The following is a 27,801-nucleotide window of genomic DNA, read 5'->3' on the forward strand; positions in this document are numbered from 1 at the left end:
AAAAAACCAAAAACAAAAATACAAAAAACAAACAAACAAAAAACAAACAAACAAAAAACACTTTACAGAATGAATAAAAGATTTTCCAAAGCATGCCTTGCTTGTTAAAACTACTTGTTTTTAATTTATTTGTATGTATGTGTATGTGTGTATATGGTGTATTCACGTGTATGTGCATGTACACACCCATGCATGCATGCAGAGGCCAGAGAAGACCATCTGGTATCCTAGTCTATTAATTTCTTACGTATTCCCTTAAAACAGGACTTCTCACTGAGCCTGGAGCTCACTGTTTTAGCTAGTATGACCAACCAGTAACCCCCAGTGGCTCTCCTGTCTCCCAGCACTGGGTTTAAAAGCACACTGCAGGGCCATACCTAGCTTTGTACAGGAGTGCTTAGGACTAAACTCTGGTCCCCATGCTTGCACAGCTGCCACTCTTACCCTGTCAGCCATTTCTGTAGCCCCCAACTTGATTCTAGTCCGGTTAATTGATAAAGACCACCACAGTTAAAACCTTTAACCTCAGAGTTTAAACTGATGTGTCCAGATCAGGAAAACAAACATTTAAGTCAGTTTCTATTCTGTTGCTGATGTAATAAAGCTAAGAAAGGCAGGCCCTAAAGTTAGTGGAACTTGAACCAGAAGTAATTAAGCCATTAATTTTTTTTTTTATGATTATCTCTTTCTTTCAGGGAGATGGAAAACTTGATGACTAGTTCTACTTTGCCGCCCCTTTTTGCAGATGAAGATGGCTCCAAGGAGAGTAATGATATGGCTGCAACTGGGTAAGCAGCTGCTTTGGGACATTGGACTTTTGCAGAGGCTTCAAAACACAGTTTCTGACAAAGTGTGAGGTGCTAACGAGGCAGTTTTATACCATAAGAGTGTAAGGTGCGTTGGTAGGGCTTTTCAAAGAGCTGTAAACCACTTTGTAATGCACTTTCAGCTGTCTGCAGGCACTCTGGTCCCTGTAAACTAGTACAGCAGCACTGTGAGCCGGGCGAAGGGAACACCTGTCATTTGCATGAGTTCTGGATCCAAACCCTGGCCCTCAAGCATTCTTAACCACTGAGCCATCTTTTCAGTCCAAGTATGATTCTTTGTTCAAGATGTTTAGAAGCTGAGGCAGGAGAGGTGGCTCAGTGGTCAAGAGCACGGGCTCTGCTTTCAGAGGACCTTCGTTCAATTCTCAGCAACCTTCCACAACTCCCATTCTGTGTGATCTAATGCCACCTTCTGGCCTCGAAGGGCACTGTGTGCGTGTGGTACACAGGCGTGCATACAACACAGCTACCCTACAGAAAAATAAGCAAATTTTTTAATTAAACGGTGCGTAGATGCTTTAGCCAGTTTCTTGTTTCTCCCATCACTTTCCATGGGATCACTAGACAAATTTATAAAATAATTCAAAGAAAAGTTAATAACGGCATCCACTTCTGTTCCACTGAAGAGGGTATTTTTGTTTTGGTTTGAGTTTTGTGTGTTGTTTACTAGTTTGGTTTGGTTTGGACTTGTTTGTTTTGCTTTGTTTTAAACACAAGGTTCTCTGGGTAGCCTTGGCTGTCTTGGGACTTGCTCTGTAGACCAGTATGGCCTTGAACTCAGAGCCATCTGCTACTTCCTCTTGAGTGCTTAGGTTAAATGCCTGTACCACTGTGCCTGGCTTCACTTGAAGCTTTTAATCTTTTCTTGGTATTTAAAAGTTGTTTGCCAAAGAAGAAATATATTTGCTAATAAATTCAAGTGCTAGCTATTCCCTTAAATGAATTATTTTAATCTTTAAAGCCCTTTAAAAAAAAGCTCATATTATGCAATTCTGTTTTCTTCCCTCACATTCATTTCTCATCTCATTAATATATCTGCCTTTTTACTTCACTGCTTAAATGAAATTGTTCCCCAAAACTTTTCTTTTTGTTTTGGTTTGGTTTTTTGTTTTTTGAGACAGGGTTTCTCTGTGTAACAGCCCTGCCTGTCCTGGACTTACTTTGTATATTAGGCTGGCCTCAAACTCACAAAGATCCACCTGCCTCTGCCACCTCTGGGGTGCTGGGATTAAAGGTGTGTGCCCTCGCACCCAACTTTCCCAAGACTTTTCTATTGGCTGCCTATTTCCTAGATTAGTTTATTCAGGAAAAATGTTCGCTTTGGCCAGGCAAGGTGGCACATACCCTGAAGCTCAGCATTTAAGAGGTAGAGGCGTGCAGATCTCTGTGAGTTCAAGTCAGCAACGTCTACATAGTGAGATCCGGTCTCAAAACAGTAACTTCTTCCCCCAGTTGTGTACCAGAGAGTGTTTGGACATTAGATGAAAAACAAAGATCAACAGAAGCAACAAACTTAGTCTTTTCTTTTTTAACTTTTGGCCTTTTTACTTTTGGTAGCCAATTTCTCACCATGTAGCCAAGCAGGCCTAGAACTCACTCTGTAGAGCAAGCTGTCCTCAGACTTGAGGCAGTCCTGCTTGTGCCTCCTGAGTGCTGAAATTCTGAGCATGGGCCACCACACTTGTCATCTTCATCCTTCTATAGCTCAAATTCTGACAGAAAAATGGACACTAAACAGAATACATAACTAGACTGCCTGCTGTGTTGATAGGAACTATGGATTGAGTAAAGTAGGCAGGAGGGTTATCTAAGAAGGTTTGCACAGGCAGAGGAAGCAATCAATGCAAAAGCCTGGAAGTGAGAATATGGCTGCCCTGCAGAAGTAGCCAGAAAGGCCGTGTGGTGAAAGCAGCAGACTGAAGGGTGAGGGGCGACAAAGAACTCTGTGGGTGCTTCTTTCATGTACCAAGGAATTGCCTAGAGGTCTTATTAAAATGCAGAGTCTAACTTAGAAAATCTAAGGTGAGGCTGTGTTTCTAACAAGCTCGCAGGTAATGCCCTGATGCTAGGGCCATACTGTTGGTAGGGAGGGCTGCTGTGCAGGACTATAAATCCTTTACCCTTCATTCTACACACCGCAGGGTTTGAGGAGAATGATAAGATCTGACTGGATCCTGACTAGTCTGACTGTTAAGCTGCCAGTGGGGCGAAGGGAGCCAGCGCTGGAGCAAGGAGACTGTATAATAGGCTCTGGAAGCAAGTCAGAAGGGAGGTGGTGGCCTGAAGAGCATCACTCAGAACTTTGTCAAGAGGAGTGTTGCTGAGCTTGTGAAGGAATAAACCCCATCAGAGTGTGCTTCTAAGATGTAGGAATTGAGTTAGTGAGAAGTATAGAGTTCTAGATGTATTTTGATACTAGACCAAACAGGATTTGGCAGCAAGACCAGATGAGCAATGTGAAAACGGAGGAAAACACAAAGATAGTTCCGAAGTCTTGGCATTACCAGCTGGAAAGATGGAGTCACCACCTAACTTTGATGGGGGAACTGAATAGTTAAGGGCAAGAAGCTTGGTCAGAAAACTAAAATTAAGGTACTTGTTAGAGCTCTAGGCTGGGATGTCAGGCAGGCAGTGTCATACCAGGTTCTGAAGTTCCAGACACTTTAGGCTAGAAAGAAAAAGCTGAGATCATCAATGTCTAGCTAATATTAAAGCCAGACTAGATAAAAATCACCAAAGGGATGAGCACTGGTGGCAGGAATGGGGAGCCTGAGCTCGGGGAGACCCCAGAACCTGGAAGACAGGCAGCAAGACTAGTCAGCCAGGATCACTGTGACAGCTAAGAGGTAGCAGAACAGACAGACACAGGGGGCTGGAAACTGAGTGAAAAGAGAATGTCACAGGATGGGAAGAGACTGGCTGTGCCTTCTGGTCGATTGGATGAGGACTGAGAAATGACACAGGATTTCACATTTCCTGGTGGCCTAGATAAGAGTTGTAAGCTTGCATCTCCTTTGAAATGCATTTCAGAGAGAATGGGAAAGCTTTGAATTCAGTGATTATAACCTGTCCTTTCCAGGGCGTTAGAGGTTGCTGAGACACGAATAAAGACCTCCACCAGAAGTTAGGTGGAGACAGTATCTTTGTTTTGTTTCCTTTGCTTTAAGAATTATACACACATATTCAACAGGGTGTATCAATCCTGTAGAAGAAAGAATTGGTGATGTCAGACAAGGCACAATTGCTAAAAATCCGCCCTTGAGTCACCAGGAGAGTGAGATCAAGGGCAGAAATGGAAGGGATGTTGGCTTTAGCTAGGAACATGCACAGTGGACCCCTGTGAATACTCCCTTCAGATACCTGTCCATGTCTGTCAGGTATTTTGGGGGTTGCTCTTCTTTCTCAGCCTGATTTATATATTTTGCTGAAAGAAAAATGTCGGAAACTCTGCAAGTTTTAAGCTGATGACAGTTGAGAGTGATGGAGAGAGCACAAGTAGCCTGAGACGTCAAAATTAAGTGAAACACTTGTAAAACAGTGTTGCTAAGATCGTATAGATCTCAGGAGCACTTCTTTTATTCACATGAGTATATCGACCAGCTTGTATGTCAGTGCATCACATGCGTGTTTGGTTCCTGGGGAGATCAGAAATAGGCATTGGATACCCCAGAACTAGAGTTAAGCACTTCATCAGTGCTGGTAATTGAACCTGGGTCCTCTGTAAAAGCAGCAAGTGTTCTTACCCACTGAGCCATCTCTTCAGCCCTAGGGACACTACAGTTTAAAGAACATGGCTAATGTTGACTTTGTAGCTGCTTTTTAAACATAGACGACTGCAACAATCCAGAAGAAACCTCCTATATGAAATCATTGGCATGTCTCCTAGGAAAGGTCAGAAATGTATCATTTCTTTCCTTTACTGTGTAGTCTGCATCTGTTTTTATTCATTGTTCCACCCCCTATAATCTGATATTTGTTCTCATAATTCCACTGAAACTATATTCCCCTAAAGCTGCTAACCTGGGATCCAAATTTAACAATTTTTTAGCATGTCTTTTTTTGTTTTGTTGTTTTGTTTTACTTTACTTTGTTTTGCTTTTAAGACAGTGTCTTACTTTGTAACCTGGCTGACCTGGAACTTTCTATGTAGACCAGGCTGGCCTTGACCACACAGAGATCCACTTGCCTCTGCCTCCCAAGTGCCGGGATTAAAGGCGTGCTCCACCTCACCCAGCAAGCTTCTCTTACTTGACTATACCATCTTTGTTCTTGGTTCCTGCCTTTTTTTTTTTTTCCCCTAAGTCACCCTGTCCTTTCCCTCGCAGGAGTATTCTCCAGATTCTTCAGTCTCTATCCCTAATGTTTCTAACACTTGCTTTTAAAATGCTATCATCAGCCTGGTCTACACAGGGAAACCCTGTCTCAAGAAAAAAAAAAGAATGCTATCATCTTGATGATGTTTCTGTGGGACTTTTCTTCTCAGTGTCTTTCTGTAGAATACCTAGTACTACCCTGAACTCCTGCCTTGCAGCTCTTGTACCTTTTATACATACATACATACATACATACATGCATACATACATACATACATACATACATACATACATACAAACGTTCTCTTATACATTGCATTCCAACCACAGTTTCCCCTCCCTCCATTCTTCCCAGCTCCCTCCCCCGCCCAGCCCCAAATTCATTACTCCTTTGTATTCCTTGACAAAAGAACAGGCCTCCCAAGGATATCAATTGAACACGAAATAACAAGTTATAATAAGACAAGGCATATACCCTCATATTAAGGCTAACAAGGCAACCCAGTAGAAGGAAAAGGGTCCCAAGAACAGGCGGAAGATTTGTAGACACTCCCCATGCCCACTGTTAGGAGCCTCACAATAACACCCAGGTACACAGCCATAACGTACATGCGAGGGCCTACCTCAGACCCACACAGGCTCTGTGACTGCTGCTTCTGTCTCTGTGAGCCCCTGTGAGTTCTGCTTAGCTGATTCTGTGGGCCATGTTCTCCTGGTACCCTCTATCCCATCTGATTCATACAATTCTCCCTCCACCATCTTCTGTGGGGTTCCCTGAGCTCCAACTAATGTTTGGCTGTGGGTCTCTGCATCTGCTTCCATCAGTTGCTGGCTGATGCTTCTCTGATGATGATTGGGCTAGGCTTCAATCTATGAGTATAGCAGAATATCATTAGGAATCATTTCATTGACCTTTTTTTTTTTTTTCCATTTGTGTTTGGTTCTATTCCTGGGTCTCTGGGCTATCCAGCCTCTGTTCCTGGCCATCCGGGCAGTGTCAGGCGTGGGCTCCCACAAGTTCTGCTCCAGCATTTCTTGCAGGCAGGACAAATTGTTGATCAGAGAGGTTTTGTGGGTGGGTTGACATCCCAGTCTTACCACAAGAAAGCTTGCCTGGCTACAGAAGATGGTGGTCCAGGCTCCGTATCCCTACTTCTGTATCTCAGGACAGGTTTTTCAGCTGTCTGTAGGATATCTCCACTTAATTACGCTGTACAAATCTCAAATTCATCATCTCATCTGTGCATCTGTCTCATCCATGCACTCTCTTCTGCCTCAAAATTACCTTGGACTTGTTCACCCCCACCCCCCCAAGACAGGGTTTCTCTGTGTAACAACCCTGGCAGTCCTGGACTGGCTTTGTAGACCAGGTTGGCCTCGAACTCAGAGATCGGCCTGCCTCCCGAGTGCTGGGATTAAAGGCGTGCCACCACACCCGCTGTACCTTGGACTCTGACTGTCCCTTCACTATTTATGCTCATTCATCCAGTGAGTTCTCTCCAGTCTCTACTTTTTGTTTTTCTGCTCTTTGTTCTGCCTTTATTTAATCTCCTAGTGTGTTGCATGGCTCTTAACAGGACTCTTTCTTCTTTTAGACGATGTTCTTTCTGCCTAGGGTGGTGGTGTTTATCTGATGAATGTCTATACAGCCTCTCCACATAGAAAATTCATCTGACCCTCACCAGTGCCTCGTATGACACTTTCTATAAACATCTCTTGCAGGACTTACATTGCATTGTGATTACTGCTGATTGTCCTATGGAGGGTGTATTCTCTCAGAGTTATAACTGAATATCAGTCTATAATCTATCTATCTATCTTTTTGTTTGTTTGTTTGTTTTTTAGGTTGGTTTGCTTTTGTTTTTGTTTTTGATTTTTCAAGACAGGTTTTCTCTGTTACACAGAGCCCTGGCTGTCCTGGACTCTCTTTGTAGAGCAGGCTGGCCTCAAACTCACAGAGATCTGCCAGCCTCTGCCTTCCAAGTGCTAGGATTAAAGGCATGCACTACCATGCCTGGCTGTCTATTATCTGTCTTCCTTCCTCTCTTACCTTTCCAGTCCTTCCCCTTAAAAAGATAAATAAATAACTTACTAGCACATGCAAGTCTAAGACTCAACCATCCATCATCTGTCCCCTTGTCCACTCTTAGAAGAACTTACTAGGAGTAGACTATAGAAAGGAGAGTAGCAGACCTGCCTGACTAATTAACATTTGTACTTGGGCTATTGTTATAGCTCAGAACAGAACATTTCTCTAGCATGTGTGAGACTCTGGGCATGATCTCTAGTACTTCAAATAAAGTATATTTGAGCTTGTCTACTACATAGTCAAAATGATATGATTATCACTCAATCTATATTCCAAGAAATTATAGTCTATGCTATATTCCATAAGAGTTATTTCCTATGATTTTTAAGAAATGGCTGTTTTATGATAAGAGTCAAAATACCCGAACAACCCCCATTCATCTGGTCCATTAATAGTGTTTCCTTCATCACACTTGAAACACATGAAATGTAGCATATGAAAGCCAGGCTTATGTTGCATGCCCAGAGCTAAAACATGAAGTCTATATTGGGAGGAAAGGCCATTGTCTTAGACAGAGATTAGAGTTGGTTTTGCTACAAAATGTCTGTGGAAACATTATTATACCTTACACAGATTGCAGTGGTAGAAATAATTCAAGTACCGACATGTGTTTTTGCTGGGAGAAAAATTGATCCTCACCCTGATAAGAGGAGCTTTGGCTGTTGCCAATACTTACGTACTTTTACGTATTGCTCAGGTTAACACACCCCGAGGGTCCGTATGGCAGTGCAGCCACATCGTCCACCAACAACCCAGAATTTGTGGAGGATCTCTCTCAGGGCCAGCTGCTTCAGAGTGAGTCTTCCAATGCTGCTGAAGGCGGTGAGCAAAGGCATGAAGATGAGGTAAGCTAACAGCGCCTGTCACCGTCCTCGGGAGCTCCCGACGCAACAGGCATCCAGGGAGTAACTGAGTGGACAGATTACCATCTCCTGTCATAGGTTCCTAGGCTGACCCTTGTCCGGCTCTCTCATATAGATCTCTTGTCATCTCTAGAGCCATATCAATGGTTTTAATGACAGAGACAAATAAAATCTTTTTATTCTCAGTTTGACTAAATGTCTTTACCTCCTGTAAAATGTTCTACAGTGCTCAGGAGTTGTTTTGTTGTATTGTTTTTGTTTTTACTTATTGTTGTTATTGCTATCTTGATATGGGGTCTCGGGTAATCCAAGCTGCCTGCTAGTATTGCAGATGTGCTCACTCTGCTCCACCTCAAAAATACTTGTTTTGTAAGTGAATGATTTAATAAGTCACTACTGAGAAGTGTCCATGTCCTCGTTCATAGCTGTACTCTGCTCACCCTTCATGACGTCTTCTCCTTCCCAGAAGGTGCTTCTTTCCCTGAATCACACAAGGATAGAGTGTGGGCATGGGTCCTCTTTGGACCTTCAGACTTCGTAATAGATGACATTGCAGTCTTCTATTTTAAGACAAAAAAGAATAACATCACTTTTTGTCTTCTCTCTTATGTGAAAAGACTAGTTTGTTCATTTACTCCATTAGCATTTTTAAAGATAATAGTGAAGACTAGTAGCTTTTCATTGACTTGTTGAGTGTTTGCTGTGGGTGTGGGGTGTGTTTGTGTAGGTGTATAATGGTGGGGATTCATGCTAAACATCCCTAGTGAGCCACATCCCTAGGCTCCTTGATAGCTTCGTGTTCCTAGGTTTCCAAAAAGTAAAACAAAACAACTGGAAACCTAATCTCTAATACACTATTTACCAAATGGAGAACCGCTCACATATGTGTAGAGGAGTACAGTGCTACAATTAATACATAGGTGTTTTTGTCTCTTTGTGAGTCTTGTTTACCTTTTTCTTCTCTGAAATAAGAATTCCTGGATCCATGATGCATTAACTGATAGACTGTGTGTTTGTTAAATTATGGAACAAAAATATGACCTGCCTACATGTCATTTAAAAGGCCAAGAAGAAACACTGTGATAAAATATTAGTGACACTTGGCTGGAAGTGGTGGCACATGCCTGGAATCCCAGCACTTGAGAGGCAGAGGCAGGCAGATCTCTGTGAGTTCCAGGACAGCCTGGTCTACTAAGCAAGTCTAGGACAGCCAGGACTATAAGAGAAACCCTGTCTGGGGCGGGGGGCGTGACACTGCAGTTTTTTGTTTTATTTGTTTATTTAGGATTTTTGGTTTGGTTTGGTTTGGTTTTTTGAGACAGGATTCTGTGTGCCCCTAGCTATCCTGGAGCTACCTCTGTAGATCAAGCTGGTCTGGAACTCAAAGATCTGCCTACCTCTGCCTCCCAGTGCTGGGACTAAAGGTATGCACCAACAAGCTCAGCTGACACTGCAGTTTTAAAAATCATTTTAAAAGTTGGTTTGGCCAGGCAGTGGTGGCGCACGCCTTTAATCCCAGCACTCAGGAGGCAGAGGCAGGCAGAGCACTGTGAGTTCGAGGCCAGCCTGGTCTACAAAGCCAGTCCAGGATAGCCAAGGCTATACAAAGAAACCCTGTCTCAAAAAAACAAAATAAACAAACAAGTTGATTTGATCTGCTTATCTAAATCCAGTGTATAAAAACTTCTGTGTCAAAAAAAAAAGCCTATGACTTTATAACATATACATTTATCTTCACTTTAGATATATTGTTGATATTTTCCTGAGTCTAATATTAAGTATCTGCATGCTGTTTGCTATGGAGAATTAACCGGTCTCTAACATCAGTGAGGAACACTTTCATGCATGATTTTTTAATCCCCATGCTGCAGCTCTTTTTTCACTTGGTACATGAGACAGTCTCTTATTGTGATCTCCTGTGACAGTGTCTTCTCTGGCTTGGTGCTGTGTGTGTTGCTGAATTCTCATGTACAACATCCCTGTCAGGAAGTATAGAGGAAGATCAAAGCTTGCATGATCATGATGCTCCATTCTCATCTTTTGGGGGACAGCACCAAAATAGCCCTTTATACAGCAAGGGTGGAGATGCATGCCTGAAATGCCAGCACCAAGATGCTGAGGCAGTAGGGTCACAGTGAACTTGAGGGTACCCTGGGGTACATAGTGAGTTTGAAGCCAGCATAGGCTACCTAAAGACCTGTTGCCAAAAATAAATTGTATTTATTTATTCATTTTTATTGGTTTTTCAGGACAGAGTTTCTCTGTGTAGCCTTGGCCATCCTGGAACTCACTCAGTAGACCAGGCTGGCCTCAAACTCATAGAGATCCGCCTGCCTCTGCCTCCCAAGTGCACCACCACCGCCTGGTTTTGGTTTTTCAAGACAGGGTTTCTCTGTGTAGCCTTGGCTGTCCTGGATTCACTTTGTAGACCAGGCTGGCCTCCAACTCACAGAGATCTGCCTGCCTCTGCCTCCCAAGTGCTGGGATTAAAGGCCTGTGCCACCATACCAGCCCAAAATAAAATTTTAATAGCCCTTTATTTTCCTGATTTGTAGTTTGATGCCTGAATGCAGTGGTTTTCAACCTCCCTAATGCTGAAACCCTTTAATAGTTTCTCATGTTGTGGTGACCTCCAACTATAAAATCATTCTCATTGCTACTGCATAACTGTGATTCTGCTACTCGCATGAATCATAATGTAAATGTCTCATATGCAGGATTGTTGCAGGATATTTGATCCCATTGTGAACCCTGAGATTGTGAACTGTAAAAACCTGTTTAGTTTGGTGTGGCTCGTCCCTAACACACACCTTTAATCCAAGAATTTTCTGTCTATTGTAAACAGGTGATTATAGTGTGCCTCAGCCTTAGCACACACTTTTAATCCAAGAGCTTTCTGTACACAGGATTTAATAAAGTTAACCCTAGGACTTTGTGGAGAAGGAGGTCTTAGCTTTTGGCTTTTTCCTTCTGGGCTGGCTGGTGAGCTAGCAGGCCTTTTCCTCCCGGGCCAGCAGCTGAGTTAGCAGGCTTTTGGCCTTGGGCTTTTGAGTTTTGGCTTTTTCCTCCTGGGATGTGAGCTGAGTAGGAGGGCCAGCTGGGTGATTTCTCTGCCCCTCTGAGCTAGCAAGTTTTCACTTTAGCATCTGGCACCTGAGTCTTCATTGGTAAAATTGGATATAAGGGATTTTCTTTTATTATAACAACATGGGATCTTAAAAACAACCCCTGTGGAAGGGTCATCTGACCCCAGACGGGTGGAGACCCACAGGGTGAGAACCACTGCCTTAACTTTTATTTAGTGTTGTAGTCTTTGGTACTTGGCTGATCTGGAGAGCTTTGGCTATCCAGGGCTTTACAGGGAAATAGCTCCTTTGTTACAGTTGTTGATGGGTTACTTGAGTGATTATTGTTTGGTTTGTGGTTTTTCATTTTGCTTTGTTTTATAGCAAAGAAGTAAACGAGGAGGTTGGTCCAAAGGGAGAAAAAGGAAGAAACCTCTTCGAGACAGCAATGCACCCAAATCCCCCCTTACAGGATATGTTCGCTTCATGAACGAGCGTAGAGAACAGCTTCGAGCGAAGAGACCAGAGGTCCCATTTCCAGAGATCACCAGGATGCTGGGCAATGAGTGGAGTAAACTGCCTCCCGAGGAGAAACAGGTGATGGGTCCTGCATCTGGCCCTTTCCTTGTTTGTTTTGTTGGTTGTTGTTTTGGTTTGGGGGGGCATCGTTTTGTTGTTGTTTTTGGTTTTTTGAGACAGTTTCTTTGTGTAGCCTTGGCTGTTCTGGACTTACTTTGTAGACCAAGCTGGCCTCAAACTCAGGGATCCACCTGCCTCTGCCTCCCTGAGTGCTGGGATTAAAGGCGTGTGCCACCGTACCCAGCTTCTAGTGGATTGTTGTTTTTTGGTTTGGTTTGGTTTGGTTTTGGTTTTTCAAGACAGGGTTTCTCTGTGTAGCCTTGCCTGTTCTGGACTCACTCTGTAGACCAGGCTGGCCTTGAATTCACAGCGATCCGCCTGCCTCTGCCTCCCGAGTGCTGGGATTAAAGGTGTGTGCCACCACGCCCAGCTAGTTGGTAGTTTTGTTTGGTTGGTTTTGGCTTTTTTTTTTTTTTTTTTTTTTTTTTTTCCAAGACAGTTTCTCTATGTCACCCTGGCTGTCTAGCACTCCCTTTGTAGACTAGGCTGGCCTCAAGCTCACAGAGATCCACCTGCCTCTGCCTCCCCAAGTGCTGAGATTATAGGCATGTGGGTTTCCTTGTTTTTATTATATTTCAAAGATGGTTTAGGGGCTGGAGAGATGGCTCTGTGGTTTAGTGCACTCACTGCTCCCCCAGAGGATTGGAGCTCATTTCTTGGCATTCATGTTAAGTGGCTGACAACTGCCTGTAACTTCAACGTCAGCTGACACCCTCTTCTGTCCTCCACAGGCACCCACATAGACATAACATACAGTCACACACACACACACACACACACACACACACACACACACACACATACACACGTAATATAATAAATATATTTAAGTTTTTTCTAGCAAAAAAGCAAAAATGGGCAGTTGATTCTTGAGTTGTGTCATAGTGCTTAGAAGACTAGAATATCAGGGAGCTGAGGCAGAAAGAGCACAAGTTCAGGATCCATCTGGGCTACAGCATGAGATCATAGCTAACCCAAGCAACTTACTTAGAGTCTTAAACTAAAGAAAGATACAAAAAGGGTTTCAGTGGCAACTCATAGTAGATTGTGTGTCTGCTTTACATAGCTTCTGGGTTCAGTCTCTAAAACTGCAAAAGGAAAGTTAGAAAAAGACTGAATAAAGCAAGGTGTTGAGACCTGGAGTCATAAAGCAAGTTAAGCAGATCCGCTTAGCTAGCGCCATGTCTTGGATTGGAATTCAGACTGCTGGCTTTGTGCACTGAGATGGAAAGGCCATACCTTAAAGTCTGTGTCTGCAGTCTCAGAACAAGGCCTTTATACTGACTAAGGAGAGGTCACACTAGTTCCGATGGCCCTGATCCAATGACTGGTGTTCATAGAAGGAGAGGAAGAAGACACAACGGGGAAGGAAAAGATGGCCAGAGTATCAGGAGCCAGTGGTTCTCTAGCGCAGTGAATGGAAGCTGTCCCGAGACTTGTTGTCCTAAGGGTTGTGAGCTGAAAAGACTCTAGAATCCACCCCAGCCAAAGCAGCTACATTTCTATCTGATATGTATATTGAGTTCATAGAAGAATGTTTTTGAAAAGCGGTTCAATATTAAGAAATTAAGAAATTTATCAAAGTAATGTATTCCATTGAGCTAAATGAAAGTCAGGAATAAAAATGAAAGGAAAAATCATTTGCCAAAATTCTTCAATTCACATAAGAATTTTATTTAAGAAAAAGATTTTATTGCTTTACTGATTGTTTTAACTAGAGTTCTAGCATATTTAACCAGTACAGAAAATAAAGCAGGAAGGGCTTGATCTCTCTCCTCTAAGACAGATACTAACCCTGTTGCCAAAGTGAACGGAGAATTCCTTTGTTAGAGAGATTGGAGGGGAATTAAGCGCCAGCTAGCCAGGCCCTGGGTGAAAGGCCACTGAAGCAAGGGATGGCGGCCTCTGAGGTTGCCAGGCTTTGCATTAAAAGCCCTCACTTCCCAGCATCTGAAAGATCTATATTTCCTTTATGTCTTAAACTCTTTTATGACTTGCATTTTTTAAAATGGATTTCAGAAAGACTAAAACCAAATTGAAAAATACTCTCTTGGGAATTAACTGAATTCAAATTTTTAAAGAGATGAGATTAAATTTCAATTTGAAGCTTTGTGTTTGTGGTAGCAAGCTAATGGAAAGCAGTTTATAGTTAGGGCATCAGCAGCTGGACATACCAGGTCATTTTCTATTTTATCTTTATTTCAAAGTTAATGCATGCATGCATGCATGTGGTTTTTTGTTTGTTTGTTTGTTTGGTTTGTTTTTGTTTTTGTGTTCTGGTAATAGCAGAAGTAAATATCTAGTGATAGCCACTGTTGGCTGGTTAGGACAGGGTTTTATATGTGTTTGATTAACTTTTTATTTTTAAATCATTTCAAATGCACAAAAAGTTTGAGCCGGGCGTGGTGGCGCATGCCTTTAATCCCAGCACTCGGGAGGCAGAAGCAGGCGGATCGCTGTGAGTTCGAGGCCAGCCTGGTCTACAAAGTGAGTCCAGGATGGCCAAGGCTACACAGAGAAACCCTGTCTCGAAAAACCAAAAAAAAAAAAAAAAAGTTACAAACATAAAAATAGGACACAGAGCTGGGCGTGGTGGCGCATGCCTTTAATCCCAGCACTTGGGAGGCAGAGACAGGCAGATTGCTGTGAGTTTGAGGCCAGCCTGGTCTACAAAGCGAGTCCAGGACAGCCAAGGCTACACAGATAAACCCTGTCTCGAAAAACCAAAAAAAAAAAAAAAAAAAAAAAAAAAAATAGGACACAGAACATTCAGAAGCCCTTTGCACAGCGTCTCTATTGCTAGCACACCATGTCCCTCTGCTCCACTTGCACATAGTCTCTCTTTTATACACACACACCATCTTTTTTCTGAATCGTTTAAAGGCAACTTACATATATCCTGGCCCTTTATCCCCAGAATACTTTCATATTTCCTAAGAATAGAGACCTTCTGTTACAAAACTGATAAAGTCATCAAGTTCACTATTTCATATTAACATGATGCTGTGTTCTGCACTCAGACTCTGAGGTAACGTCGCTCTGTCAGCAGCATCCCTTCATACAGGTCTTAACCTAATACCAGGATGGCTTAGTCAGATATTTGTAGTTCTCTTCAGGCTCTTTCCATGACATTGCTTTGTGGTTGTAAGCTACACCTTGATGTTCCTAGGGAATGTGAACCCCCTCTCTCCCCAAGCCTGGCCACTCCTCTGCTCCCTAGACAGACAGACAGACACACACACACACACACACACACACTCACTCACTCACACACACTCACACTCACACTCACTCACACACACACACACACACAACTTTTTGGTTTTTTACTTTTAAAGAAACATGCTTCGTTTTCTGTTTGTCTAACACTTCCTTGTGATTGGACTGATGATATGCATTCTTGGTCAGAACAGATGATATGTACTGCTCAGAGTATCACCCATGTGGGCATACAATGTCCTTTTATTACTTATTTGTAATTTTGTAAAATTTTTTTAATAATCATAAGCAGTCTATGGAGAGATATTTATAAAACATGTATAACTTGTTTTACATTTTTTTAAAAATCTGTAATGCTGGGCATGGTGATGCACACCTTTAACCCTAACACTCAGGCAGGCTGACCTCTTACAAGTTCAAAGCCATCTACACAATGAGTTTCAGCACATCAAGGGATACATAGTGAGGCCTTGTCTCAGAAAACAAAAGGAGAAAGAAATTATATCATCCAAAGAGAAACCAGAGCCAGGCATGGTGGCACATGCCTTTAATTCCAACACTTGGGAGGCAGAGGCAGGAGAATCTTTGTGGGTTCAAGGCCAGTTTGTTTCACATACTGAGTTCCAGACACCCAAGTCTATATAGAAAAATCCTGTCTCAAAGGAAAAAAAAAAAGGAAAAGAAAAAATTTCCCCTAGACTTAACTTAATATCCATAGATAAGTTTCACCTTATTGGATCTTTATTATGTTTACAAAATGATAAATTTTTGGACTCTTTTGGGTTTTTGTTTTATTTTGTTTTGGGGGGTTGTGTGTGTGTGTTTTGTTTTGTTTTAGAGACAGGGTTTCTCTGTGTAGCCTTGGCTGTCCTAGACTCACTCTGTAGACTAGGCTAGCCTCGAATTTAGTAATCTGCCTCCCAAGTACTGGGATTAAAGGTGTGCACCACCTTTACCCTCCCAGCTGGTCCTCAGCTTTCTAATCTAAGGAACCTTACTTCTCCCTCCTCTTGAATACTTGCTTGTATTCTGTTTATTATTGGTATAATCATAAATAATTCATATAAAGTTTATTTATGGTGTAAATTGCTTTTCTTCTAGTGGTTTATAAATTATTACTGTACTTAGTCATTTGTTGCTTAAATCGTCCCAGATTTGGGTGTCCCTTATATCTGCTATGTGGGGGACAAGATTTCTAACATCACCTCTGAATCTGGTTTGTTCGTTTACAGGCAGCACCCTTTATACTTTCTTATACCTAATTTGATGAATGAAATGGACAAGGCAGTAAGCCAAGCAATTCTGGAGATCAATGGACTTGTTAAATAATTAATAGCACAAGATGATCAAAGAATACAGCTAAAGCTCTCTTCAAGTAGTCTCCTGTAGGCCCATAGGATGAGGTCATTCTTTTCATGTGCAGCTTTAGTGTTTCACTCGTCTGGCTTTTAAAAGGCCAATGGATGTATGAGATCATTCCTTCAGAATGGGTTGAGGATAGAGAAACAAGCTAATATTCCTTACCTTCCCCTGGGAGCATGTGCCTATATGGGGTTCAGGCCTCTGAAGAGCTCCAGTGGCCATGTGAAATTCTATCTAAAGGCTAGGGAAATGGTTGACTGTAATCTTCATGAATGTTTTATGTTGGTGCTTTCAGTAGAACTTGCCTTCATTAAACTAGGAAAGGCAATACACAGTCTAGAAAGTCATTCATTTATTTATTTATTCTCTACGTGGTGTGTTTCATTTATTTAGTGTGTGTGTGTGTGTGTGTGTGTGTGTGTGTGTGTGTGTGTGTGTGTGCGCGCGCGCGCGCGTGCGCGCAGAAGTCAGGACAACTTTCAGGCACCAGTGATCCCCTTCAACCATGTGTGTTTCAGGGATCAAACTGAAGTCATCAAAGTTGGTAGCAAGCACCTTTACCTACTGAGCACCAGCCCTTGTCTAATTTGTAATTGAAAGATTTTATTCTACACCTATGACTACTTTCAAATCTCTCCTACAACATCTTGACTATATACTTTTTTGTTTTAATTATACTGTTTACTGTTTCATTTTTTAAAAGACAATTGATACTTTGCCTAACATCTCCATTTTTTGAAAATCATCCCCATTTCATTCCTAGCGCTACCTTGATGAAGCAGACAGAGATAAGGAGCGTTACATGAAGGAGCTGGAGCAGTATCAGAAGACCGAGGCCTACAAGGTCTTCAGTAGGAAAACCCAGGACCGCCAGAAGGGCAAAGCGCATAGGCAAGGTATGAGGACCAAGCGGGGTGTGTCATGTGATAGAATGTTGTGAGGCCAACTTAGTTAAAGCGGCAAGTGTGAGAGATGAGATATTCTGACAGTTCTCTATCACCCTGTATTCACTTACAGATGTCATCTTAGAACTTTACCAAAATCGTGTCCCTTGCTTTTAGGCACTTTGATTGGTTTTCCATATCTAAGATCATGAATCTGGCTCATGCACCAAAACTATTATTAGCTACCTGCCTTTCTGTGTCTAGTCTCCAACTTAGGTGTTTCTCTGTCTTTAAACAAGCCCGTCTGCTAAACCCTGTAGCTAAATTGCCCTGATACTTGTAAGTCTTTTCTATGCTATTCCTCTCAGCCTCCATGCTGTTCTCCATTCAATGGTTTGTTTGTGCCTGAATTCAGAAAGAGATCTGTTGAGCTTCTCTGTTAAGTACCAGACTCCTCTAGATACTGAGGGAGCCATGGTGAATAAGACACAGTATCTCTATTGTCATGGGATCTTTTATCTTCTATTAAAATGGTACATCATATCCTCACAAGTCTCACTCCAGGTCCCCTCTATAGGAGACACTGCCAAGGGCACAGCACCCACACTGCTCTGTCCCTCCTTAGCCACAGCATCCCCTCCACACTCGCATGTCTAGGGTGCTGAGACCTTTGACATGTGTCTCCTACCACCCTCCCACCCTGTTCTCTCAAAGGTAAGAATGTTCTGTTCTGTTTGATTGTGTGGTTTCTAGGTGTGGGGTTCCATTTAGCTTTATTGACTGACAGTTAATAATGTCATGAATGAAATTATCATATGTCATGAAAGTCCACAAATACCAGCAAGTTTTGTGATTGGCACAGTCATATACTTGGGAGTTTGTTACTATTTTCTTTCTTCAATTTAACGTTTTCTTCGTTCTTTTGCACGTTTAGATGCAGCCCGACAGGCCACTCATGATCATGAGGTAATTAGCCTTCTGTCTACATGTCACGTATATATTTATAATAATATTCCTGTTTGAAATGCTGTTCATGAGTGGTACAGAGCTTTTAATCCTATAATTCATACTGAGCAAGTTGCTTTGGCTCGGGGGTTCTTAACATATGGTAGACACTTATGTCATGAATCTGCCTTTGAACTGCAGTCCCTAGCCCCAATCTGCTCCTGTAGTCTAAGAATTTTATTAGTTTTAAATGCCAAAAATGGTTGGCATTCAGAGTAAGATACAGAAATGAAAACCAGCTAGAGGCCGCAACTTGGCCATAGTTTATCAGCAACAAATGTTGTCACCCCACTTTCAGAAAGGTGCTACTTAGGAACTCCAGCACCTGTGAAAAGTGCTCCCACAGCTAGTCAGTAGCATACCACTGACAGAAACTCAGTCCCCGTACCTCCTTTCCTGTTCCCACCTCACTGGCGTGCACTTATTTATTGACCTTTTCCAGCTGGTTTGCTTCAGCCCCGTCAGCAGAATTTAAGCCTGTGTTTCTTTGTGTGTTTGTAATTCATATGCTTACATGTTTGGCTGTGCTGCTTTTGTATGCTTCAAATATAGATGTAGCCTGTTAAATATATGGTTACAAAAATTTAAAGATAATCTGTGGTCGCTCCGTGTTTTAAAATGTCAGGGACATCTTCCTATTTCTTTCTCTCAAAGCTGAAGTCCTCCTTCAAGCCCTGCTAAGCTCCATTCTCCCCTCAGCTGTTTTTACTATTTCTAGCCTGCTTTATATATTTTTATTAATTTATTCATATTACATCTCAATTGTTACCCCATCCCTTGTATCCTCCCATTCCTCCCTCCCTCCCGCTTTCCCCCTACTCCCTTCCCCTATGACTGTGACTGAAGGGGACCTCCTCCCCCTGTATATGCTCATAGGATATCAAGTCTCTTCTTGGTAGCCTGCTATCCTTCCTCTGAGTGCCACCAGGTCTCCCCATCCAGGGGACGTGGTCAAATGTGGGACCCCAGAGTTCGTGTGAAAGTCAGTCCCCACTCTCCACTCTTCTAGCCTGCTTTAACCTCCAAAATCACTATACTTTTCCCATAGAGTTAGCCGAGTTGACCTGTCTAGACTCTTCCAAGTACTTGCGTTGTTCTCATTCTGGATTAAGTTTAATCTCCCTGAGGGGCAAACCTGATCTCGTTTCTACCTTTCTATCCAATGTCATACCACCTAGCATGATGCTCTTGTGTGGAAGAGGTATTCTATAAAAACTTATTTCCTGAAAGAATCCAAAGATGACTAGAAAGCAGTGGGAAGTTAAACCATGCCAAAGAGAAACTCCATCTCAGCAAACACAGTGGATGGCTCATTCCTAAGGATGACGCCCAAGGTTGACCTCTGATGTTCACATGTTTGAAATGTTTCAGCAGACATACAGTGAGTTAATAGAGAATGTGTCTTGTAAAATACATAAAACAAAATGAATTCTAAATACATACTAATTTCTCTTATGAGGAGTGAAATGAGCCTCCAAAAGAACAGACTTCCAGTCTTTCTTAGAATACTAAGGCCTCAGACATCTTTTCAACTGGCCTACTTTGCCAGTGAAGGGAATGCTCTGTCTAGGACAAGAGAGTACATTCAAGTTCAGTTAAAGGGGCCTGGAGCAGCGGTTCAGCAGTAAAAATCACAGGCTGCTCTTGCAGAGGGCCTGGGTTTAACTCCTAGTGCTCGGGAGGCAGAGGCAGTCAGATATCTGAGTTCAAAACCAGCCTAGTCTTCAAAGTGTTACACAAACAAATTCTGTCTCGAAAAACCAAGGTAGGTAGATAGATAGATAGATAGATAAACAGATAGAAGATAGATAGATAGATAGATAGATAGATAGATAGATAGATAGATAAACAGATAGAAGAAGATAGATAGATAGGTAGATGGATAGATAGATAGATAGATAGAAAGATAGAAAGATAGGAAATAAAAAGTCAAGGTAAGTGCAGTAGAGTAGCTAACACCTAAGCTTCCTGCATCCCAGTAATCCACTATTGACAACACAGTGCCATGCTCCATGGAATAAACTAGACACTGCTGAAAGTCACTTCAGTGCTAGTGAAGACAGATTTACCAGTTTCCATATCGTAAAGAAGCTGATTTTATTTCTAAATTGACTGAGATTCCCTAAGTCATTGTTGCCTGGGCAGGAGCAGCAGAGTGCATCTAAGAGCTGACAAATGCTCTCCTGGAAGCTATTCTGCTTAGCAGAAGGCACTGCATCCTGGCTCATGATAATAAGAGTGGTCCTCAAGTAAAAGGCACTTAAGAGATGCATGGCATACTCTCTGTATTTCTGGCCCTGAGCCTTGCCCTAAATCGCAGGCTGAAATAGATTATGTTCAAAACGCCCTCTGTTCTTTTTCCCTGCACTCAGTGTACAGAATGGAAATCCAAAGTGAAGAGCACTCTTGTCTCCTCAGATCAAAAGCCAGCCCGCCAGCACGAGAGGCAGCGAGTCTTCCTCTCTGGGACATCACATATGAAGACTGAGTAGAAACAATAATTTTGTTTCTCCCTTAATTTATAAGAAATGACAAAATGACACTCAGGCTGAACAAATTAGACCCTTTCAATGAGGAGGTAATCGAATCCTTATGATTTTAATCCCTTGAGCAATCCTTAGAGCAGTTAAGTATATCCAAGCCCCCAGGAGGAGCCTCTCTGCACCGAGTAATGTACTCGCTGGTGGTTTTTATTACCACTCTTCCTTTAAGGAGAATTTCTCTGTTGCATTCGGAGGCTGAACAGTTTCGTTTAATTGCTTTAATGTTTCTTATTTTGTACTCTAAGAATCTGTACCAAGGGGCAGTGTCTATTGCACCTGGCTGTTGGTAGCCTCTGCCCCTTACATAATGAGTTGGGTTTAGAGTGTTCTGGCAAAGAATAGAATGGAATTACCATTCTGAGGAAAGTCAAGACCTTGAAAAAGGCCCCTTGTGCCTTGGTAATGGGAGCCAAGCAACCCTTATCATTCTGAATGGCAAATACCCAAGGTGAGGTCACTGCACAGCTGAGTAGGAAATTGAACAAGGTAAAAGAAGTCAAGTTACAAGGTTCTGTCCTAAGTCACTTGTAGATTTAGGATTATGCTGTGTGCATACTAGGCTTGTATGTCCTGAGTGTTCCTGCCACAACCAGCTAATAAAGTTAACACGTATAGAAAGAAAGCCTACAGTTTATAGACAGCTACTAGAAATGTGGCAAAGATGCCTTCTGAACCAATTTTTCTTGCCCATACATTAATTAGTTCTCATTGAAATCTGAGGAACTGTTTTGAGGGAGAGGTGTGCATGTCAAAATGTGAGGTTTTAATGGTAATCTTGTTCTTTCTTTCTTTTTCTTCTCCTCCTCCTCCCCCTCCTCCTCCTCCTCCCCCTCCTCCTCCTCCTCCTCCTCCTCCTCCTCCTCCTCCTCCTCCTCTCCTCCTCCTTCTCCTTCTTCTTCTTCTTCTTCTTCTTCTTCTTTTCCCCTTTTGGTTTTTCGAGGCAGGGTTTCTCTTATAGTCCTGGCTATCCTGGACTCACTTTGTAGACCAGGCTGGCCTCAAACTTAGAGAGATCCACCTGCCTCTGTCTCCTGGGTGCTGGGATTAAAGGCGTGCACCACCCAGCCCCCTGCTGTTTCTTTTCAATTGTTCTTAAAAAAAAAAAAAAAGTGGCTTTCTTCCATTAGGAAAACAAAAAAGACTCAGTAAAAATTAGATGCTCTGAAATGAAATCTTTCTCAAGTAAACATAATTTTTCTGATTTTCGTCCGGTTTTTATGAGAAGCTCTGGCAGGTGCTATGATTATGAGCGTGAACCACTAACTTCCCGTGTAAGTAGGCACTTCTGCAGTCCACCCCCTTCCTAGGCAAACATGGCTATGAGACGGAATTCTGCTCTCTGCTTTCTTCACAGCTGAACTGCTCAGCTTTTCAACCGGAGGTCAAACCACTTCTTTTGCTCTTGTTCAAAAATAAAAGTTAGTGGTAACAAGTAGAAACATTTTTCTGTCTTTGGGGGGCGGGGCGCGTGTCTCACTATATAGCCATATGTGGATCCACCAGAACCATCACAGCTGACAAAAGGATACATTCTGTCCTCTATTTTATACATTTTGTCTCTTACCTTAAACGTGTTTGGATAGGATTGAATACCCAGGTGGTTTTTTGTTTTGTTTTGTTTTGTTTTTTCCTGCTTTCCTGTTGAGAGGTTTTGGAACCTTCAGATTCCACAACAGTTTCCTCACTTTCTACTCTTCTCTTTAGGTTATGCAAGATTTTGAATACAAAACACTTATAACTTATAGTCATTATTCCTTCAACTATAAATTCATTACAGAAATGGCAGCCAAAGAAAGTTGAAATATTGGTCCTGTTCTTAAGGCTCATGGCTGGAAGTATTTTACAGTTTTATGGTACTTTTATCTTAAATGATTCTTAGGTGGATTAGTTGGGGCCTTCTTATTCTTTTCTGTCTCACATAATCCTTATAGTGTGTGTGTGTGTGTGTGTGTGTGTGTGTGTGTGTGTGTGTGTGTGTGTGTCTGTGTGTGTGTGTGTAGGTAGCCTGGTTATTTCTGACTTCTTGGGTTTGAAGAAAAGTCTACAAGAGTCCAAAGATAAACTGCCCCTTCATAAATATAGCGAAGTATCAGGAGAATGCCTTTACTATGGCTCGATGGCGGAGCTCTGCTTAGAATTCTTATTCTCTACTCAGCAAATTAGATGGCGTACTCCCATCTCAGATAGTGCTTCAGTGCGTAGCCAGGAGAAAAAACTGCAAATACCCCGCCACATTCGTGACTCTCCGCTGTTGACTATGCACAGTGCTAAGAAAGGGCTTCTGTTGTCTTCACTAGTGAGTGGCTTGTGGGTTTGTTTAAAGTCCTCACTACCCAGCAGTCAGACAACCAAGAGTTCTAACAGTAACAGTGTCGGCTCTGTGAAGTTCCATTCTAATGAGGGAAATATATTTCCCTCCTAGGCTCTCCTGGTCTGATTTCTTGTTCACCAACTATTTCTCTAAAGAAGGCATGATCCTTGTGCCTTGGGCACTATTATTTAATTTATCTTCTAAGAATTAACTCTTGTTCTTGATTTATAGAAAGAAGCAGAGGTAAAGGAACGCTCTGTTTTTGACATTCCTATATTTACAGAAGAATTCCTGAACCACAGCAAAGGTGATTTCTGCTTTTTTTTTTCCCCCCCTCTTCCTTGGGTCTTTGACAGGAGATTTTGTTCCCAGAAGTTAATTGCTCAGAAGCACTGTCTGATATCCCTCCTTAGGACTGGAGAAGACTCTGCTGCAAAGAATGACTGTTATTTCACCTTGTGACCAGTGAGAGAAAGCAAGGGCAGTGCAGCCAAAGTGTCTTTGGTCTCTGGGTCAAAAGAAATAAATATTAAGCTAGGCGTGGTGGCACATGTCTTTTATCCCAGCACTTGGGAGGCAGAGGCAGGTGGATCGCTCTGAGTTTAAGGCCAACCTGGTCTACAAAGCAAGTCCAGGACAGCCAAGCCTACACAGAGAAACCCTGTCTCAAACAAACAAAAACAAAAGAAAACTATAAACCACTAATACAGCACCTTTTAGACCTACAGCCTAGAACAATCTGTACAAATGAAGGTTTACATGGGAGTCCAGAGTTATAAAGTAAGACACTGCAGCCTTGAGCCTGCAGAGATGGCTCAGAGGTTGAGAGCTTCCAGAGGATCCCTTTTCCATTCCCAGCACCCACATGGCAATTGGTTATTCCAGTTCCATGGGATCTAATGTACTTATCCTGGCCTTTGTGGGCCCCAGGCACACATGTGACACATAGATATACATACAGGCAAAATACCCACACACATAAAAATAAATACATCTTTTTTTTTTTTTTTAAAGAACGAAAGAAAAAGAAAAGAAATTACAACATTGATCCTATTGCATAGCCAATCTTTCCATATACCCCTGTGTAGCCCTTGAGGCTTCTCAATGCACAGTTTTAAAAAGGAAAATCTAACGAAATGCTGGGAATTGCCACTGTTTGTTACAGTCTTGTGTACAGAATGTGTTGCTTTAGGAATTAAAGTAGCTCTGGGGACCAGGCGTTTCCTCGCTGAGATTGCTATCTGGAGTGTCGTAAAAAGAACTGGGAGATGAGGTTGCTAATGAGAGACAGCCAAGCAGAGCTTCTTAGAAGAGTCACTGGGGCTCCTCAGGCATCCCTTCTCTTACCACGTGTGTTCTGATGGGGGACGGGCATGTGTCTTCAGCTCGTGAGGCAGAGCTCCGGCAGCTTCGTAAATCCAACATGGAGTTTGAAGAAAGGAATGCAGCCCTACAAAAGCACGTGGAGAGCATGCGCACAGCGGTGGAGAAGCTGGAGGTGGATGTGATCCAGGAGCGGAGCCGAAACACTGTCCTTCAGCAGCACCTAGAGACCCTGCGGCAGATGTTGACCAGCAGCTTTGCCAGCATGCCGCTGCCTGGTAATGCCGTCCTTTATGCACACTTTCCGTGCCAGGAAGAGTTGGGCAGGACAGGGTGGGTGCTGTTTTTATGTTAGTATTAGTGGAGAAAAGCTGAAATGTCTCCCAAGAGAAAAAAGAAATCCTGTCAAGATTTTCAGTGGAAGTTGGGTAGGGGCATGGTGGTACCAGCATGTCTTTAATGCCAGTACTCAGGAGGCAGAGGCAAGGAGAAATCTGTGTGTTCAAAGCCAGTCTAGTCTACCTAGAAAATTCCATGACAGCCAGAGCTACATGGAGAGATCCTCTCTCAAAAAAAAAAAAAAGAAAGAAAGAAAGAAAGAAAGAAACAAGCTACCAGGTGTGGTGGTGCATGTCTTTAATCCCAGCACTCAAGAGGCAGAAGCAGGCAGAGCTCTGTGAGTTCAAGGCCAGCCTGGTCTACAAAGTGAGTAGTTCAGGACAGCCAGGGCTACCTAGAGAAATCCTGTCTCAAAAAACAAAGAAAAAAAAGAAAAGAAAAGAAACAAGCTGGGCATGGTGGTACATGCCTTAATCCCAACACTTGGGATGCAGAGGCAGGTGGATCTCTGAATTTTGACACCAGTCTGATCTAGTTTTAGGATAGCTACATAGTGAGAATTCAATGAAACATATTGTAGAATGTTCATATTTATTAAAATCATCGCAAACTTTCAAACTCACTGATTATTTAGATTTTTGTCCACTTCTGTCTTAATATAACCTATCCTTTACCATTAAACATAATTTGATATTCAGAACCATTGAGTGACCAAGTAACATTCCTAAAGAGAACAATTTCTTCTAGTATGTTTGCTTTGTATTTATTTATGCTTTAATGGAAAGGAAAACAACATTAGCATTTCTTACCTACACTTTCATTTTGATGCTAGTCACAGCAGAAGCCTGGCAGTCTCAAACCTTTGGTTATACAACTCCTCATATGCACTGTATTATATTACCCATCTGTTTAGAGCAATGGTTCTCCATCCACTTTAATACAGTTTCTCAAGTTGTGGTGACTCACAACCATAAAATTTTTTCATTGCTACTGCATAACTGTAATTTTGCTACTGTTATAAAACATGATGTAAATATCTGTATTTTCTGATGGCCTTAGGTGACCTCTGTGAATGGGTGTTGAACCCCTCCCCTGAAAGGGTTTGCTACTCACAGGTTGAGAACTGCTGGTTTAGAATATGGATTAGTTACTTGTTGCTGTTGTAAGAAAGCACCATGTCCAAAAGAGACTTAAAGAGTTTGTTTTGCCTCATGGATATAGAGGGTCCATCAGGGTGGGGAAGTGTGGCAGGAAGCCAAGAGATCACGTCTTCAACCAACAACACCAGGCAGAGAGGGCTAGCTGGAAGTGGGACAAAGCCATAAACTGAGAAAGCCCTGTGCCATACTCTCTCCAGCAAGCCTCCACCTGGTTCCATAACCTCCCACTACAGTGCCATCAACCAGGAACTTAGTGTTGAAAGAAATACATAAGCCTTTGGAGGCATTTCTCATCCAAACCCCCACAGATCATGGATGTTAGCTTCCTATCTTTGAGGTCTAAAAGTCTCTCCTATGCAATTGGCATCTGTCTGTGGAGCAAACCACATTAGTGTCATGATTTTTATTTGCATGGATTTGTTGAATGTCATGTAGCTGAGCTGCGTGGCGAAGTTTTCTTACTGTGTCTTTTTATCCCACTTCAGGAAGTGGAGAAATACCAACCGTGGACACCATTGACTCGTACATGAACAGACTGCACAGTATAATTTCAGCTAATCCCCAAGACAACGAAAACTTCATAGCTACAGTCCGAGAGGTTGTGGGCAGGCTTGATCGCTAAGCACTGGTGAGTGAGTGCACACTGGTAGGATAGTGCCACCCCCCACCCCATCTTCACAAGTGGGTGTCCTCAGACCATCAGGACTGCTGGGACCTGGAAGTGCACTGCACTGAGTAACTAAAGTGGCGGCCTGACCTCCATTCCTCTTATGTAATTGCTAGAAGTCTTTCTCAGTAATATTAAAAAACAGACTCAGGGTGGCTTCTCATACATGTTTCATGGAAGCAACATGACTTTTGTTGTTTGAACTCAGTTCTAGTTTTGCCCCTTACTGGCTTCCAATGGGTCTTAAAAGACTGTGTGAATTGTGTGAATGGAAATCACGCCAAAAAAATAGTTTTCAGAACAAAATAAATAGCACTTATCTGTTGATCTGTCTTTTCCTGATGAATAGTGCTAATTTTAAGTAGTTGGAATATTTAATCCTATATAACCATGACATGTTCTTGTTCACTACTCAGTAGCAGTTTGACTGTTGTGCATTAAATGTTGAGGTAAACTAAACCAGTGAAGCAATTCATGTCTTAATTTTTTAAAGTTAAGCATTTCACGTCTTAATCTTTTAAAGTTTAAAACAAACAAAAAAAAAAGGCCAGTCATAGTAGGCCATGTCTTCAATCCTAGTCCTTGTGAGGCTGAGGCAAGAGGATTGTGAGTTCAAGACCAGCATGGCTAGCACTAGTAAGACTGTCTGAAAAGGCAAACAAAAGGGTGAAAAGGCTCAGCTCAGTCATTACATGTTTAAAGCCTAAGTACAAGGGCCTTAGTTTTCATCCCAGAACCCACATAACAAGCTAGGCGTGGTGATATACCTTTAATTCTCACACTAAGAGGAAGAGACAGTGGCTCCTGAACCTTGCTGGCCAGTCAGCCTAGACTAATTGGTGATTTCCAGGCCAATGAAAGACCTTTCTCAAGAAATGAAGGCTTTTTCATGGCTCTTGAGAAATGAGAGCATTGGGTATCTCGTCTGCATGAGCATCCACACGGACACTCACCCACATACTCAAACAATGAACCTGAGCACTTGAGGGAAAGTCACCTACCACAGATGCAAAGTCAACCTGGTCTACATAAGCTAACATACCAAAACTCTATCTTTTAAAAAAAAAAAAAAAATTAAAGGATGCTGAGCATGATGGCTCACGCCTTTAATCCCCACAGAGATAGGAGGATCTCTGTGAGTTCAGAACCAGCCTAATCTATATAGTGAATTCCAGGATCATCTAGAACTATA

General features: G+C 42.3%; 1 protein-coding gene across 2 annotated transcripts; it reads left to right on the forward strand.

Moving 5' to 3' along the window:
- Positions 1–699: 699 nt before the first annotated feature.
- Positions 700–26,792, forward strand: Hmg20a (high mobility group 20A). Of its 2 annotated transcripts, XM_051156506.1 has the most exons (8): positions 700–788; positions 7,927–8,074; positions 11,542–11,754; positions 17,141–17,273; positions 18,196–18,227; positions 23,352–23,427; positions 24,506–24,721; positions 26,428–26,782. In XM_051156506.1, the coding sequence occupies exons 1-8, from the start codon at positions 700–702 to the stop codon at positions 26,562–26,564; spliced, it is 1,044 nt and encodes a 347-aa protein (XP_051012463.1). In that variant the 3' UTR covers positions 26,565–26,782. The 2 variants fall into 2 exon arrangements, with proteins under 2 accessions (XP_051012463.1, XP_051012462.1); XM_051156505.1 differs by lacking the exon at positions 700–788 and having other exon boundaries at positions 7,926–8,074; positions 11,630–11,754; positions 26,428–26,792.
- The last annotated feature ends 1,009 nt before the right edge of the window (positions 26,793–27,801 follow it).

The sequence above is a fragment of the Acomys russatus genome, chromosome 14, assembly GCF_903995435.1.
Source record: "Acomys russatus chromosome 14, mAcoRus1.1, whole genome shotgun sequence".
NCBI lineage: Eukaryota > Metazoa > Chordata > Mammalia > Rodentia > Muridae > Acomys > Acomys russatus.